This window comes from Salvelinus alpinus, chromosome 7 (assembly GCF_045679555.1).
Source record: "Salvelinus alpinus chromosome 7, SLU_Salpinus.1, whole genome shotgun sequence".
NCBI lineage: Eukaryota > Metazoa > Chordata > Actinopteri > Salmoniformes > Salmonidae > Salvelinus > Salvelinus alpinus.
Window position 1 is genome coordinate 74958843 of NC_092092.1, and position 18294 is coordinate 74977136.

The 18294-nt window shown below is 44.2% G+C and overlaps 1 protein-coding gene across 3 annotated transcripts in view; it reads left to right on the forward strand.

Annotated features, from left to right (window-relative positions):
- The window catches only part of LOC139581661 (disintegrin and metalloproteinase domain-containing protein 19-like), a 49141-nt gene that overhangs the window by 4345 nt on the left and 26502 nt on the right, over window positions 1–18294 (forward strand). For 2 of the 3 annotated variants that reach the window (XM_071411663.1, XM_071411661.1), the window contains exons 2-3: window positions 190–311; window positions 8236–8309. In XM_071411663.1, coding sequence (XP_071267764.1) covers window positions 190–311; window positions 8236–8309 — 196 coding nt within the window. The remainder of the gene's footprint in view (window positions 1–189; window positions 312–8235; window positions 8310–18294) is intronic. The other variant, XM_071411662.1, reaches the window with a different exon arrangement.

Here is an 18294-nt window from a genome sequence, read left to right on the forward strand (position 1 = left end):
TGAGTTGATTTTACAATGACTACACAAGCTTGTTTTATTATATTTTATCAGGAGACATCATATTCAAACCTGTCTAAGAAAATGAAGTGCACTGATTTAATTGAGAAATAAATCAACCAACGAATCTGTCAAAAAACTGTTACCTTCTACTGTCCCCTTTGTTGACATGCTTGTAAATCCTTTGTTTAGAGGAGCAGAGACCGAGCCCTCGGGAGAACAGCCACAGAATAGAACACAGAGAGAGCTATGAGATTACCTATCCACACTGGTTGCAGCCTGCAAGACACAGGAGGTCCGTCCATGGAGAGAAGGTGAGATCCTATCTTATCACTGACATTACCTACTAACTCAGAGAGACATGGTTGTCCTCTAAAATAGCACAACACATTTCACATGTTACATGTTAGAGAGGTATCATGTTAGATATAATGCTAGAGAGATATAGAGTACATTCAAAGTATTCAGACCCCTTGACTTTATCCACATTTTGTTACGTTACAGCCTTATTCTAAAGTGGATTTTTTTTAATCCTCCTTAATCTACACACAATACCCCATAATGAAAAAGCAAAACAGTTTTTTATAAAATTTTGCAATAAAAAAAAAAAGAACAAATACCTTATTTACATAAGTATTCAGACCCTTTAATACGAGACTCGAAATTGAGCTCAGGTGCATCTTGTTTCCATTGGTCATTCTTGAGATGTTTCTTCAACTTGATTGGAGTCCACCAGTGGTAAATTCAATTGATTGAACATGATTTGGAAAGGCATCAACCTTTCTATATAAGGTCCCACAGTTGACAGTGCATGTCAGAGCAAAAACCAAACCGTGAGGTCAAAGGAATTGTCTGTAGAGCTCTGAGACAGGATTGTGTAGAGGCACAGATCTGGGGAAGAGTTTCAACAAATTTCTGCAACATTGAAGGTCCCCAAGAACACAATGGCTTCCATCATTCTTAAATGGAAGAAGTTTTGAACCAACAAGACTCTTCCTAGAGCTGGCTACCTGGCCAAACTGAGCAATCAGGGCAGAAGGGCCTTGGTCAGGGAGGTGACCAAGAAGCCGATGGTCACTCAGCTCCAGAGTACCTCTGTGGAGATAGGAGAACCTTCCAAAAGGACAACCATCTTTGCAGCACTCCACCAATCAGGCCTTTATGTTAGAGTGGCCAAACGGAAGCCACTCCTCAGTAAAAGGCACATGACAGCCCACTTGGAGTTTGCCAAAAAAGGACTCTCAGACCATGAGAAACAAGATTCTCTGCTCTGATGAAACCAAGATTGAACTCTTTGGCCTGAATTCCAAGCGTCACATCTGGAGAAAACCTGGCACCATCCCTACAGTGAAGCATGGTGGTGGCAGCATCATGCTGTGGGGTTCTTTTTCAGTGGCCGGGACTGGGAGACTAGTCAGGATTGAGAGAAAGATGAACGGAGCAAAGTACAGAGAGATCCTTGATGAAAACCTGCTCCAGAGCACTCAGGACCTCAGACTGGGGTAAAGGTTTACCTTCCAACAGGACAATGACACTAAGCGCACGGCCAAGACCATGCAGGAGCGGCTTCGGGACAAGTCTCTGAATGTTCTTGAGTGGCCCAGCCAAAGCCCGGACTTGAACCCGATCGAACATGTCTGGAGAGACCTGAAAATAGCTGTGCAGCGACGCTCCCCATCTAACCTAACAGAGCATGAGAGGATCTGCAGAGAAGAATGGGAGAAACTCCCCAAATACAGTTATGCCAAGCTTGTAGCATCATACCCAAGAAGACTTGAGGCTGTAATCGCTGCCAAAGGTGCTTCAACAAAGTACTGAGTAAAGGGTCTGAATGTTTATGTAAATGTGATATTTCCGTTTTTTATTTTTAATACATTTGCCAAAAATGTTAAAACCTGTTTTTGCTTTGTGATTGTGGAGTATTGTGTGTAGATTTATGAGGGGGGGAAATGTATTTCATTCATTTTAGAATAAGGCTGTAACGTAAAATGTGGGGGGAAAAAGTCTGAATTATTTCCGAATGCACTGTATAATGCTAGAGAGATATAATGTTAGAGGGATATAATTCTGGTGAGATATCATGTTAGAGAGATATAATGCTAGAGAGATATAATGCTAGAGAGATATAATGCAGAGAGATATAATGCTGGAGAGATATAATGCTGGAGATCTATAATTTTAGATATAATGTTAGAGAGATATACCATTATTTGTAAGTTAGAGTGATATTATGTTAAATATAATGTTAGAGAGATATAATGCTAGAGAGATATAATGCTAGAGAGATATAATGTCAGATATAATTTTAGAGAGATATAATGTTAGATACAATGCTAGAGAGATATAATGTTCGAGAGATATATTGTTAGATATAATGTTAGAGACATATAATGTTAGAGAGAGATATAGTGTTGGATATCATGTTAAAGAGATATAATGTTAGATAATAATGTTAGAGATATAATGCTATAGATATAATGAAAAAGAGATATAATGTTAGAGATATATAATTTTAGAGAGATAATGCTATAGCGATATAATGTTAGATATAATGCTAGAGAGATATAATGTTAGAGTGATATCGTGTTAAAGAGATATAATGCTAGAGAGATATAATGCTAGAGCTGATTCAAATCATCAAAGCCTTGTGATGAGTTGATCATTTGAATCAGCTGTGTGTTGTTTGGGCAAAAACAAAATGTGCACCCCCTTGGGTCCCCCGGACCAGGATTGAGAACCAGTGTGCTAGAGAGATATAATTTCGCATATAATGTTAGATATAATGCTAGATACAACGTTAGAGAGATTTCATTTTGGAGAGATATAATGTTAGATATAATGCTAGAGAGATGTAATTTTAGATATAATGTTCAATATAATGCTAGAAAGATATAATGCCAGAGATATAATGTTGCATATAATGCTAAAGAGATATAATGTTAAAGAGATATCATGTTAGAGTGATATAATGTTAGAGAGATATAATGTTAGAGTGATATACTGTTAAAGAGATATAATGTTAGAGTGATATACTGTTAAAGAGATATAATGTTAGAGTGATATACTGTTAAAGAGATATAATATTAGAGTGATATACTGTTAAAGAGATATAATATTAGAGTGATATACTGTTAAAGAGATATAATGTTAGAGTGATATACTGTTAAAGAGATATAATGTTAGAAATATATAATGTTAGATATAATGCTAGAGATATATACTTTTAGATATCATGTTAGAGAGATATACCATTATTTGTAAGTTTAGAGAGATATAATGTTAGAGAGAATGATAGAGAGATATAATGTTAGAGAGAATGATAGAGAGATATAATTTTAGATGTAATATTAGAGAGATATACCGTTATTTATAAGGTTAGAGATATATAATGTTAGAGTGATATAATGTTAGATTTAATGCTAGAGATATATAATGCTAGATATAATGCTAGAGAGATATAATGTTAAAGAGATATACTGTTAGAGAGATATAATGCTATATATATATATAATGTTAAAGATATATATAAGGTAAGAGTGATATAATTTTAGAGAGATAATGCTATATAGATGTAATGTTAGATATAATGCTAGAGATATAATGTTAGAGAGATATACTTTTTGAGAGATATAATAATATAGGGATATATAATGTTAGATATAATGCTAGAGATATATACTTTTAGATATCATGTTAGAGAGATATACCATTCTTTGTAAGTTTAGAGAGATATAATGTTAGAGAGAATGATAGAGAGATATAATTGTAGATGTAACATTAGAGAGATATACCATTATTTGTAAGGTTAGAGAGATATAGTGTTCGAGAGATATAATGTTAGATATAATGTTAGAGAGATATACCGTTATTTATAAGGTTAGAGAGATATAATGTTAGAGTGATATAATGTTAGATTTAATGCTAGAGATATATAATGTTAGATTTAATGCTAGAGATATATAATGTTAGATATAATGCTAGAGAGATATAATGTTAGAATGATATACTGTTACAGAGATATAATGCTAGAGAGATATAATTTGAGATATAATGTTAGATATTAAGCTAGGGAGTTATAATGTTAGAGAGATATAATGTTAAAGAGATATATTGTTAAAGAGATATATTGTTAAAGAGACATATAGTTATATACAATGCTAGAGACATATAGTTATATATATAATGCTAGAGATACAGAGTTATATATAATGCTAGAGAGATATAATGTTAGAGTGATATAATGTTAGAAATATACAATGTTAGATTTAATGTTCAACGGATCAACGGAACGATTGATTAGTGTAGTGTTAGCTAGCTACATAGTTGTCTTTGCTGTCCTTGTATCTAAGACAATTGTGTAGTTTATACTAATTAACGAGCCAGTTACCGAGGTTACATAGCTAGCTACCGAGGTTACCTAGCCAGCGACACTCTCAAACAAAGTCAACAACGCAGCCACTGCTAGCTAGCCCACTTCCGCAGTACTGTATCATTTTAATAATTTTGGTCAATAAGATTTCTGCAACGCAAGCTTAACTTTCTGAACATTCGAGACGTGTAGTTCACGTGTCATTCCAATCTCCTTTGCATTAGCGTAGCCTCTTCTGTAGCCTGTCAACTATGTGTCTGTCTATCCCTGTTCTCTCCTCTCTGCACAGACCATACAAACGCTTCACACCGCGTGGCCGCGGCCACCCTAACCTGGTGGTCCCAGCGCGCACCACCCACGTGGAGTCCCAGGTCTCCGGCAGCCTCTGGAACTGCCGATCTGCGGCCAACAAGGCAGAGTTCATCTCAGCCTATGCTTCCCTCCAGTCCCTCGACTTCTTGGCACTGACGGAAACATGGATCACCACAGATAACACTGCTACTCCTACTGCTCTCTCCTCGTCTGCCCACGTGTTCTCGCACACCCCGAGAGCTTCTGGTCAGCGGGGTGGCGGCACCGGGATCCTCATCTCTCCCAAGTGGTCTTTCTCCCTTTCTCCCCTTACCCATCTGTCTATCGCCTCCTTTGAATTCCATGCTGTCACAGTTACCAGCCCTTTCAAGCTTAACATCCTTATCATTTATCGCCCTCCAGGTTCCCTTGGAGAGTTCATCAATGAGCTTGATGCCCTGATAAGCTCCTTTCCTGAGGACGGCTCACCTCTCACAGTTCTGGGTGACTTTAACCTCCCCACGTCTACCTTTGACTCATTCCTCTCTGCCTCCTTCTTTCCACTCCTCTCCTCTTTTGACCTCACCCTCTCACCTTCCCCCCCTACTCACAAGGCAGGCAATACGCTCGACCTCATCTTTACTAGATGCTGTTCTTCCACTAACCTCATTGCAACTCCCCTCCAAGTCTCCGACCACTACCTTGTATCCTTTTCCCTCTCGCTCTCATCCATCACTTCCCACACTGCCCCTACTCGGATGGTATCGCGCCGTCCCAACCTTCGCTCTCTCTCCCCCGCTACTCTCTCCTCTTCCATCCTATCATCTCTTCCCTCTGCTCAAACCTTCTCCAACCTATCTCCTGATTCTGCCTCCTCAACCCTCCTCTCCTCCCTTTCTGCATCCTTTGACTCTCTATGTCCCCTATCCTCCAGGCCGGCTCGGTCCTCCCCTCCTGCTCCGTGGCTCGACGACTCATTGCGAGCTCACAGAACAGGGCTCCGGGCAGCCGAGCGGAAATGGAGGAAAACTCGCCTCCCTGCGGACCTGGCATCCTTTCACTCCCTCCTCTCTACATTTTCCTCTTCTGTCTCTGCTGCTAAAGCCACTTTCTACCACTCTAAATTCCAAGCATCTGCCTCTAACCCTAGGAAGCTCTTTGCCACCTTCTCCTCCCTCCTGAATCCTCCTCCCCCTCCTCCCCCCTCCTCCCTCTCTGCAGATGACTTCGTCAACCATTTTGAAAAGAAGGTCGACGACATCCGATCCTCGTTTGCTAAGTCAAACGACACCGCTGGTTCTGCTCACACTGCCCTACCCTGTGCTCTGACCTCTTTCTCCCCTCTCTCTCCAGATGAAATCTCGCGTCTTGTGACGGCCGGCCGCCCAACAACCTGCCCGCTTGACCCTATCCCCTCCTCTCTTCTCCAGACCATTTCCGGAGACCTTCTCCCTTACCTCACCTCGCTCATCAACTCATCCTTGACCGCTGGCTACGTCCCTTCCGTCTTCAAGAGAGCGAGAGTTGCACCCCTGCTGAAAAAACCTACACTCGATCCCTCCGATGTCAACAACTACAGACCAGTATCCCTTCTTTCTTTTCTCTCCAAAACTCTCGAACGTGCCGTCCTTGGCCAGCTCTCCCGCTATCTCTCTCAGAATGACCTTCTTGATCCAAATCAGTCAGGTTTCAAGACTAGTCATTCAACTGAGACTGCTCTTCTCTGTATCACGGAGGCGCTCCGCACTGCTAAAGCTAACTCTCTCTCCTCTGCTCTCATCCTCCTAGACCTATCGGCTGCCTTCGATACTGTGAACCATCAGATCCTCCTCTCCACCCTCTCCGAGTTGGGCATCTCCGGCGCGGCCCACGCTTGGATTGCGTCCTACCTGACAGGTCGCTCCTACCAGGTGGCGTGGCGAGAATCTGTCTCCTCACCACGTGCTCTCACCACTGGTGTCCCCCAGGGCTCTGTTCTAGGCCCTCTCCTATTCTCGCTATACACCAAGTCACTTGGCTCTGTCATAACCTCACATGGTCTCTCCTATCATTGCTATGCAGACGACACACAATTAATCTTCTCCTTTCCCCCTTCTGATGACCAGGTGGCGAATCGCATCTCTGCATGTCTGGCAGACATATCAGTGTGGATGACGGACCACCACCTCAAGCTGAACCTCGGCAAGACGGAGCTGCTCTTCCTCCCGGGGAAGGACTGCCCGTTCCATGATCTCGCCATCACGGTTGACAACTCCATTGTGTCCTCCTCCCAGAGCGCTAAGAACCTTGGCGTGATCCTGGACAACACCCTGTCGTTCTCAACTAACATCAAGGCGGTGGCCCGTTCCTGTAGGTTCATGCTCTACAACATCCGCAGAGTACGACCCTGCCTCACACAGGAAGCGGCGCAGGTCCTAATCCAGGCACTTGTCATCTCCCGTCTGGATTACTGCAACTCGCTGTTGGCTGGGCTCCCTGCCTGTGCCATTAAACCCCTACAACTCATCCAGAACGCCGCAGCCCGTCTGGTGTTCAACCTTCCCAAGTTCTCTCACGTCACCCCGCTCCTCCGCTCTCTCCACTGGCTTCCAGTTGAAGCTCGCATCCGCTACAAGACCATGGTGCTTGCCTACGGAGCTGTGAGGGGAACGGCACCTCAGTACCTTCAGGCTCTGATCAGGCCCTACACCCAAACAAGGGCACTGCGTTCATCCACCTCTGGCCTGCTCGCCTCCCTACCACTGAGGAAGTACAGTTCCCGCTCAGCCCAGTCAAAACTGTTCGCTGCTCTGGCACCCCAATGGTGGAACAAACTCCCTCACGACGCCAGGACAGCGGAGTCAATCACCACCTTCCGGAGACACCTGAAACCCCACCTCTTCAAGGAATACCTAGGATAGGATAAAGTAATCCTTCTGACCCCCCCCCTTAAAAGATTTAGATGCACTATTGTAAAGTGGTTGTTCCACTGGATGTCATAAGGTGAATGCACCAATTTGTAAGTCGCTCTGGATAAGAGCGTCTGCTAAATGACTTAAATGTAAATGTAAATGTAAATGTAATGTTAGAGAGATATAATGTTAGAGAGATTTAATGTTAGAGAGATTTAATGTTAGAGAGATTTAATGTTAGAGAGATACAGCATAATGTCATATATAATGCTAGCGAGATATAATTTTAGTGAGATATGTTAAATGTAATGTTAAAGAGGTGTAATGTTCAAGAGGTGTAATGTTATAGAGATATAATGTTATATGGATATGATGCTAGAGAGATATAATTTTAGAATGATATACTGTTACAGAGATATAATGCTAGAGAGATATAATTTTAGATATAATGTTAGAGAGATATACTGTTATGTTTAATGCTAGAGAGATATAATGTTAGAGAGACAATGTTCAAGAAATATAATGTTAGAGAGATATAATGTTAGATATAATGTTCGAGATATATAATGTTATAGAGAGATATAATGCTAGAGAGATATAATGTTAGATAGAGATGATGCTAGTGAGATATAATGTTAGATATAATGCTAGAGAGATATTATTCTATTTCTCTGCTTTTCTACCCAGCAGCACCCGTCTGAGGCAGAGGTCCTCATCACAGCTGAGGGAGAGGAGATGACACTCCGTCTGCACAGGAATGAGTAAGAACCTTACTTTACCATACCATAAAATATTGTACTATACCATACCTTACTGTATTATTCCATAACATACTGTATTATACCATAAAATACTGTATTATACCATACCTTACTGTATTATTCCATAACATACTGTACTATACCATACCTTACTGTATTATTCCATAACATACTGTACTATACCATAACTTACTGTATTATTCCATAACATACTGTACTATACCATACCTTACTGTATTATTCCATAACATACTGTACTATACCATACCTTACTGTATTATTCCATAACATACTGTACTATTCCATAAAATACTGCAATATATCATAACATACTGTACTATTCCATAACATACTATACCATACCTTACTGTAATATTCCATAACATACTGTACTATACCATAAAATACTGCACTATACCATAACATACTGTACTATTCCATAACATACTGTACCATACCATAAAATACGGTAATATACCATACATTAATGTATTATTCCATAACAAACTGTACTATACCATAAAATACTGTACTATACCTTAGCATACTGTATTATACCATAAAATACTGTACTATACCATACCGTACTGTATTATTCCATAACATACTGTACTATACCATAACATACTGTACTATACCATAACATGCTGTATTATTCCATAACATACTGTACTATACCATAACATACTGTACTATACCATAACACTGTACTATACTGTGCTATAACACACACACACACACACACACACACACACACACACACACACACACACACACACACACACACACACACACACACACACACACACACACACACACACACACACACACACAGAGAGGGAGTCTCAGACCTCATCCTTCAGGCTATCCCATATGTTTGAGTTTAGTTAGACAGATGTCAAAGTGAACATATGTTTTACATAGGGATGGATGGAGGGAGAGGGGGATGGAGTAGAGAAAGATAGAGGTATGTCACCCGAGGGGAAACAGGAAGTGACTATCTTCTCCATCTGTCGAAAGTAGTGATGGACAGATGAATACTGGATGTTTTTCTGTCAACATTGATGCTGTAATGGCTAACGACACATTGACCCGTGTCACAGTCTCTCAGATCATCTGGCTAACAACACAATGAGTCCCTATGGCTACAATACAGAGGGAGCGGTTACATTAACTTCCAGTGAGCAGCAGACTTCCTCCTTTAGGACGGGAATGTCACGCATGGTATGGAATGTTTTTCTATTAACAAACATAATGGACAGACAACCCGTTTTGACAGTGGACAATATCAGTTAAAAATGAGGTGTGGGGAGTAGGATTAAACCTGGCATCAGGGTTGGATAAAGTTATGGTGGTGACACACACACACACACACACACACACACACACACACACACACACACACACACACACACACACACACACACACACACACACACACACACACACACACACACACACACACACACACACACACACACACACAGAGAGAGAAAGAGCGTGACTCCGCTGTGTCTGGCTGACCCTCCCCTCAGGGAGAAAGCCCCAGCAGGTGGTCACATTACAGCTGGGGGAGTGATTAACATCAGGGTGTGTGTATGTGTGTGTGTCTATGTCATTAGCAGACATTCTTTGAAATTAGATAAAACAGGTACTATTTTACTGAGGTTATCCTTTAGTAATCTGACTGCTCAACATCCTTTAGTAATCTGACTGCTCAACATCCTTTAGTAATCTGACTGCTCATCATCCTTTAGTAATCTGACTGCTCATCATCCTTTAGTAATCTGACTGCTCATCATCCTTTAGTAATCTGACTGCTCAACATCCTTTAGTAATCTGACTGCTCATCATCCTTTAGTAATCTGACTGCTCATCATCCTTTAGTAATCTGACTGCTCAACATCCTTTAGTAATCTGACTGCTCATCATCCTTTAGTAATCTGACTGCTCATCATCCTTTAGTAATCTGACTGCTCATCATCCTTTAGTAATCTGACTGCTCAACATCCTTTAGTAATCTGACTGCTCATCATCCTCAGAGAAACCTTTAGTAATCTGACTGCTCAACATCCTCAGAGGAACCTTTAGTAATCTGACTGCTCAACATTCTCAGAGAAACATTTAGTAATCTGACTGCTCAACATCCTCAGAGAAACCTTTAGTAATCTGAATGCTAACATCCTCAGAGGAACCTTTAGTAATCTGACTGCTCAACATCCTCAGAGAAACCTTTAGTAATCTGACTGCTCAACATCCTCAGAGAAATCTTTAGTAATCTGACTGCTCAAAATCCTCAGAAGAACCTTTAGTAATCTGACTGCTCAACATTCTCAGAAGAACCTTTAGTAATCTGACTGCTCAACATCCTCAGAGGAATCTTTAGTAATCTGACTGCTCAAAATCCTCAGAGGAACCTTTAGTAATCTGACTGCTCAACATTCTCAGAGGAACCTTTAGTAATCTGACTGGTCAACATCCTTTAGTAATCTGACTGCTCATCATCCTCAGAGAAACCTTTAGTAATCTGACTGCTCAACGTTCTCAGAGGAACCTTTAGTAATCTGACTGCTCAACATCCTTTAGTAATCTGACTGCTCAACATCCTCAGAGGAACCTTTAGTAATCTGACTGCTCAACATCCTTTAGTAATCTGACTGCTCAACATCCTTTAGTAATCTGACTGCTCAACATCCTCAGAGGAACCTTTAGTAATCTGACTGCTCAACATCCTTTAGTAATCTGACTGCTCAACATCCTTTAGTAATCTGACTGCTCAACATCCTTTAGTAATCTGACTGCTCAACATCCTTTAGTAATCTGACTGCTCAACATCCTTTAGTAATCTGACTGCTCAACATCCTCAGAGGAACCTTTAGTAATCTGACTGCTCAACATCCTCAGAGGAACCTTTAGTAATCTGACTGCTCAACATCCTCAGAGGAACCTTTAGTAATCTGACTGCTCAACATCCTTTAGTAATCTGACTGCTCAACATCCTCAGAGAAACCTTTAGTAATCTGACTGCTCAACATCCTCAGAGAAATCTTTAGTAATCTGACTGCTCAAAATCCTCAGAAGAACCTTTAGTAATCTGACTGCTCAACATTCTCAGAAGAACCTTTAGTAATCTGACTGCTCAACATCCTCAGAGGAATCTTTAGTAATCTGACTGCTCAAAATCCTCAGAGGAACCTTTAGTAATCTGACTGCTCAACATTCTCAGAGGAACCTTTAGTAATCTGACTGGTCAACATCCTTTAGTAATCTGACTGCTCATCATCCTCAGAGAAACCTTTAGTAATCTGACTGCTCAACGTTCTCAGAGGAACCTTTAGTAATCTGACTGCTCAACATCCTTTAGTAATCTGACTGCTCAACATCCTCAGAGGAACCTTTAGTAATCTGACTGCTCAACATCCTTTAGTAATCTGACTGCTCAACATCCTTTAGTAATCTGACTGCTCAACATCCTCAGAGGAACCTTTAGTAATCTGACTGCTCAACATCCTTTAGTAATCTGACTGCTCAACATCCTTTAGTAATCTGACTGCTCAACATCCTTTAGTAATCTGACTGCTCAACATCCTTTAGTAATCTGACTGCTCAACATCCTTTAGTAATCTGACTGCTCAACATCCTCAGAGGAACCTTTAGTAATCTGACTGCTCAACATCCTCAGAGGAACCTTTAGTAATCTGACTGCTCAACATCCTCAGAGGAACCTTTAGTAATCTGACTGCTCAACATCCTTTAGTAATCTGACTGCTCAACATCCTCAGAGGAACCTTTAGTAATCTGACTGCTCAACATCCTCAGAGAAACCTTTAGTAATCTGACTGCTCAACATCCTCAGAGGAACCTTTAGTAATCTGACTGCTCAACATCCTCAGAAGAACCTTTAGTAATCTGACTGCTCAAAATCCCCAGAAGAACCTTTAGGAATCTGACTGCTCAACATCCTTTAGTAATCTGACTGCTCAACATCCTCAGAGGAACCTTTAGTAATCTGACTGCTCAACATCCTCAGAGGAACCTTTAGTAATCTGACTGCTCAACATCCTCAGAGGAACCTTTAGTAATCTGACTGCTCAACATCCTTTAGTAATCTGACTGCTCAACATCCTTTAGTAATCTGACTGCTCAACATCCTCAGAGAAACCTTTAGTAATCTGACTGCTCAACATTCTCAGAGGAACCTTTAGTAATCTGACTGCTCAATATCCTCAGAGGAACCTTTAGTAATCTGACTGCTCAACATTCTCAGAGAAACATTTAGTAATCTGACTGCTCAACATCCTCAGAGAAACCTTTAGTAATCTGACTGCTCAACATCCTCAGAAGAACCTTTAGTAATCTGACTGCTCAACATCCTCAGAAGAACCTTTAGTAATCTGACTGCTCAGCATCCTCAGAGAAACCTTTAGTAATCTGACTGCTCAAAATCCTCAGAAGAACCTTTAGTAATCTGACTGCTCAACATTCTCAGAAGAACCTTTAGTAATCTGACTGCTCAACATCCTCAGAGGAACCTTTAGTAATCTGACTGCTCAACATCCTTTAGTAATCTGACTGCTCATCATCCTTTAGTAATCTGACTGCTCAACATCCTCAGAGGAACCTTTAGTAATCTGACTGCTCAACATCCTTTAGTAATCTGACTGCTCAACATTCTCAGAGGAACCATTAGTAATCTGACTGCTCAACATCCTTTAGTAATCTGACTGCTCAACATCCTCAGAGAAACCTTTAGTAATCTGACTGCTCAACATCCTTTAGTAATCTGACTGCTCAACATCCTCAGAGGAACCTTTAGTAATCTGACTGCTCAACATTCTCAGAGGAACCTCAAAAAGAAAGCCTTCTCCCAGCCCCTACCCCAGTCCTCTACCCCTCTACCCCAGCCCTCTACAATAGTCCTCTACCCAAAGATCTCTTTACCCCAGTCCTTTTTACCCCAGTACTCTACCCAAAGATCTATTTACCCCAGTCCTTTAACCCAGTCCTCTACCCCTCTATCCCAGTCCTCTACAGCAGTCCTCTACCCAAGATCTCTTTACCCCAGTCCTTTTTACTCCAGTCCTCTACCCAAAGATCTCTTTACCCCAGTCCTTTACCCCAGTCCTCTACACCTCTACCCCAGTCCTCTACAGCAGTCCTCTACCCAAAGATCTCTTTACCCCAGTCCTTTTTACCCCAGTGTACTACCCCAGTCCTTTAACCCAGTCCTTTAACCCCAGTCCTCTTTAACCCAGTCCTCTTTACCCCAGTCCTCTTTACCCCAGTCCTTTACCCCAGTCATGTTTACCCCAGTCCTCTTTAACCCAGTCCTCTTTAACCCAGTCCTCTTTACCCCGGTCCTTTACTCAAGTCATCTACCCAAGTCATTTACCCCAGTCCTCTACACCAGTCCTCTTTTCCTCAGCTTTCTTTTCTTGTCCCTGAACTCTCCTCTCCTACAGTCCTCTACTGTACACCAGCCTTATCCCCCTGCTCCAGTCCTAGACCTCACCAGCCTTATCCCCCTGCTCCAGTCCTAGACCTCACCAGCCTTATCCCCCTGCTCCAGTCCTAGACCTCACCAGCCTTATCCCCTGCCCCAGTCCTTAACCTCACCAGCCTTATCCCCTGCCCCAGTCCTTAACCTCACCAGCCTTATCCCCCTGCTCCAGTCCTAGATCTCACCAGCCTTATCCCCTGCCCCAGTCCTTAACCTCACCAGCCTTATCCCCTGCTCCAGTCCTAGACCTCACCAGCCTTATCCCCTGCCCCAGTCCTTAACCTCATCAGCCTTATCCCCTGCTCCAGTCCTTAACCTCACCAGCCTTATCCCCTAACCCCAGTCCTTAACCTCACCAGCCTTATCCCCTGCCCCAGTCCTAGACCTCACCAGCCTTATCCCCTGCCCCAGTCCTAGACCTCACCAGCCTTATCCCCCTGCCCCAGTCCTAGACCTCACCAGCCTTATCCCCTGCCCCAGTCCTAGACCTCACCAGCCTTATCCCCTGCACCAGTCCTAGACCTCACCAGCCTTATCCCCCTGCTCCAGTCCTAGACCTCACCAGCCTTATCCCCTGCCCCAGTCCTAGACCTCACCAGCCTTATCCCCCTGCACCAGTCCTAGACCTCACCAGCCTTATCCCCCTGCTCCAGTCCTAGACCTCACCAGCCTTATCCCCCTGTTCCAGTCCTAGACCTCACCAGCCTCCAGTCAATGGATGTTTATCATCAGGTTGAGGGAATAAAGGAGATTACGTTCTCTCCTTCTTTCTACCTTGATCATTCTTTCCTTTCATCTCCTTTCCTGTTGTCCGGCTGTCCTTCTCTCTCTCTTCCCCTCCCGCTCTCCTTCTCTCACTCCTTCCCTCTCTCCTTCTCTATTTCAGTCTGTCTCTTTTGCTCTTGTCTTTGAATCACTTAATCATAAACCTGCTGTGAATTTGCGTGTGTGAGTGTGTGAGTGTGTGTGTTTGTGTGAGTGTCGCAGGGCTTTTAGTCTAATGAAAGGCTGTGGTGGGGCCAGAGGAGGACGGTGATTTGGTTAAGAGTCAGGCGGGGCTGTGCTGCTGACTCAGAGAGAGACAGAGAGAGAGAAACGGAAAGATGGAGAGGGAGAAAGAGAGACATGGAAGTACAAGGGAAGGGTAGAGGTCAGGAAAGACAGGCGGAGTTAATGAACGAGAGGAGACATTTGGTCGGTCGCGGGGGGAGGGTTATGTGGTTTTCAAATCTGTTTATTGTCCTGTTCCCCCCTGCACCTCGCCTCCCTCCCGACTCCATTCTGAAAGTACATGAACCCTGCCTTGACTATAGTACTCCTCTGTCCACCCCTCTCCTCTCCTCTGTCCACCCCTCTCCTCTGTCCAGCCCTCTCCTCTCCTCTGTCCACCCCTCTCCTCTCCTCTCCTCTGTCCACCCCTCTCCTCTCCTCTGTCCAGCCCTCTCCTCTCCTCTGTCCACCCATTTCCTCTGTCCACCCCTTTCCTATGTCCACCCCTCTCCTCTGTCCACCCCGCTCCTTTCCTCTGTCCACCCATTTCCTCTGTCCACCCCTCTCCTCTGTCCAGCCCTCTCCTTTCCTCTGTCCACCCATTTCCTCTGTCCACCCATTTCCTCTGTCCACCTCTCTCCTCTGTCCACCCCTCTCTTCTGTCCACCCCTCTCCTCTCTCCACTGCTCTCTGTCCATTCCTTTCCTCTCCTCTGTCCACCACTCTTCTCTGTCAACCACTCTCCTCTGTCCACTCCTTTCCACTCCTATCCTCTCCACCCCACTCCTCCATCCTCCCCTCGCCTCTCCTCCCCTCTCCACCCCTCTACTCACCTCTCCTCCCTCTCCTCCCCTCTCCACCCCACTCCTCCATCCTCCCCTCTCCACCCCTCTCCTCACCTCTCCTCTCATCCTTTTCCCAGTAGAGTAGTTTAAGCTTCAGGTCATCACAAGTCCCCCACTGTACAGTCAGGATGTAGAGAATGATGACCACACACAGAGACAGACACCAGACAGACAGACACCAGACCAGACAGACACCAGACCGACACCAGACCAGATAGACACCAGACAGACAGAGACCAGTTGGACACCAGATAGACGCCACACCAAACAGACACCAGACCAGACAGACACCAGATAGACACCATACCAGACAGACACCAGACAGACACCAGACCAGATAGACACAACACCAGACAGACAGACACCAGACAGAGGAATCTCTTCTCTCTGTGACTTTGGTACGTTTGCTTGTCTTTCTTTTTTTCAGTTGTTTAGTCTTTCACCGCTACAGATCTATGTGCTTGTGTGACTTTAGCTTGACCCCCGGCTGAGACAGTCACACACACACACACACACACACACACACACACACACACACACACACACACACACACACACACACACACACACACACACACACACACACACACACACACCCCCTCCCGGCTCTGCCATAAAAGCCCCTTCATCATTCATTTCTGAGTAGCCTCTAGTTGCGTCATCCCCTGCCACCCCTCCATTTAGCTCTAGTGAAGTCACATGTAACGGATGTGAAATGGCTAGCTAGTTAGCGGGTACGCGCTAGTAGCGTTTCAATCAGTTACGTCACTTGCTCTGAAACCTAGAAGTAGTGTTGCACCTTGCTCTGCAAGGGCCGCGGCCTTTGTGGAGCGATGGGTAACGACGCTTCGTGGGTGTCAGTTGTTGATGTGTGCAGAGGGTCCCTGGTTCGCGCCCGTGTCGGGGCGAGGGGACGTACTAAAGTTATACTGTTACACACACACTGAGAGACCCTGATGATGTCATCTGATGATGACATCTGATGATGATGTCATCCAGGACAGAATGCGACCCACTGACCCGCCCCTTCTCCCCCTCTCTCTCTATCCACATCTATCCATCTTTCCTAATCCCCCTCTCTCTCTATCCACATCTATCCATCTTTCCTAATCCCCCTCTCTCTCTATCCACATCTATCCATCTTTCCTAATCCCCCTCTCTCTCTATCCACATCTATCCATCTTTCCTAATCCTCCCTCTTTCTCTATCTCAGTCTCTCTCTCTTTCTTGCCCCTCCTCTCTCCCTCTTCCTCCCTCTCTTTCTCTCCCCCTCCTCTCTCTCTCTCTCTCTCTGTCTTTTGGTCGTGACTGAACCAAGTCTTTTGTCCTAGCCCTGCTCTCAGACTAGCTGGTTCTCAATCACAGCATCTGTCTGGAGCCTGGACTCCATAACCCATAACCCAAAACCCATTGTGCATACACTCAACAACAACAAAAAAGGAACTCAGTCTGGCTTTCAACTTACTCTTGAAAGTTGTAATAGTAAAATGCACAAGCTGCAAATTCGAAATTGGGTAGTGCATCGTCAGTTCCTCTTGTCATGTCAGTCCTTGCATACCTTAGAGAGCTATTTATAACTTGTCAGAAATACGTTTTAAACCTGCTAAATTTTCTGCAAAAGAGAGACAGAGAACTGTTTCCTGTTCCATCTTAATTACATGTTGTGTCTGTGTGTGTAACTGTAGTGTCAGGAGTCAGACCCAACACTGTTTCAGGCTGTAAACTCCCCTAGGACCATCACTGTGTCAGGCTGTAACCTCCCCTAGAACCATCGCTGTGTCAGGCTGTAACCTCCCCTAGGACCATCACTGTGTCAGGCTGTAACCTCCCCTAGGACCATCACTGTGTCAGGCTGTAACCTCCCCTAGGACCATCACTGTGTCAGGCTGTAACCTCCCCTAGGACCATCACTGTGTCAGGCTGTAACCTCCCCTAGGACCATCACTGTGTCAGGCTGTAACCTCCCCTAGGACCATCACTCTGTCAGGCTGTAACCTCCCCTAGGACCATCACTCCATCACTGTGTCAGGCTGTAACCTCCCCTAGAACCATCGCTGTGTCAGGCTGTAACCTCCCCTAGGACCATCGCTGTGTCAGGCTGTAACCTCCCATAGGACCATCACTCCATCACTGTGTCAGGCTGTAACCTCCCCTAGGACCATCACTGTGTCAGGCTGTAACTTCCCCTAGGACCATCACTCTGTCAGGCTGTAACCTTCCCTAGGACCATCCCTGTGTCAGGCTGTAAACTCCCCTAGGACCATCACTCTGTCAGGCTGTAACCTTCCCTAGGACCATCCCTGTGTCAGGCTGTAAACTCCCCTAGGACCATCACTGTGTCAGGCTGTAACCTCCCCTAGGACCATCACTACATCACTGTGTCAGGCTGTAACCTCCCCTAGGACCATCACTGTGTCAGGCTGTAACCTCCCCTAGGACCATCACTGTGTCAGGCTGTAACCTCCCCTAGGACCATCACTGTGTCAGGCTGTAACCTCCCCTAGGACCATCACTGTGTCAGGCTGTTACCTCCCCTAGGACCATCGCTGTGTCAGGCTGTAACCTCCCCTAGAACCATCACTGTGTCAGGCTGTAACCTCCCCTAGGACCATCACTCTGTCAGGCTGTAACCTCCCATAGGACCATCCCT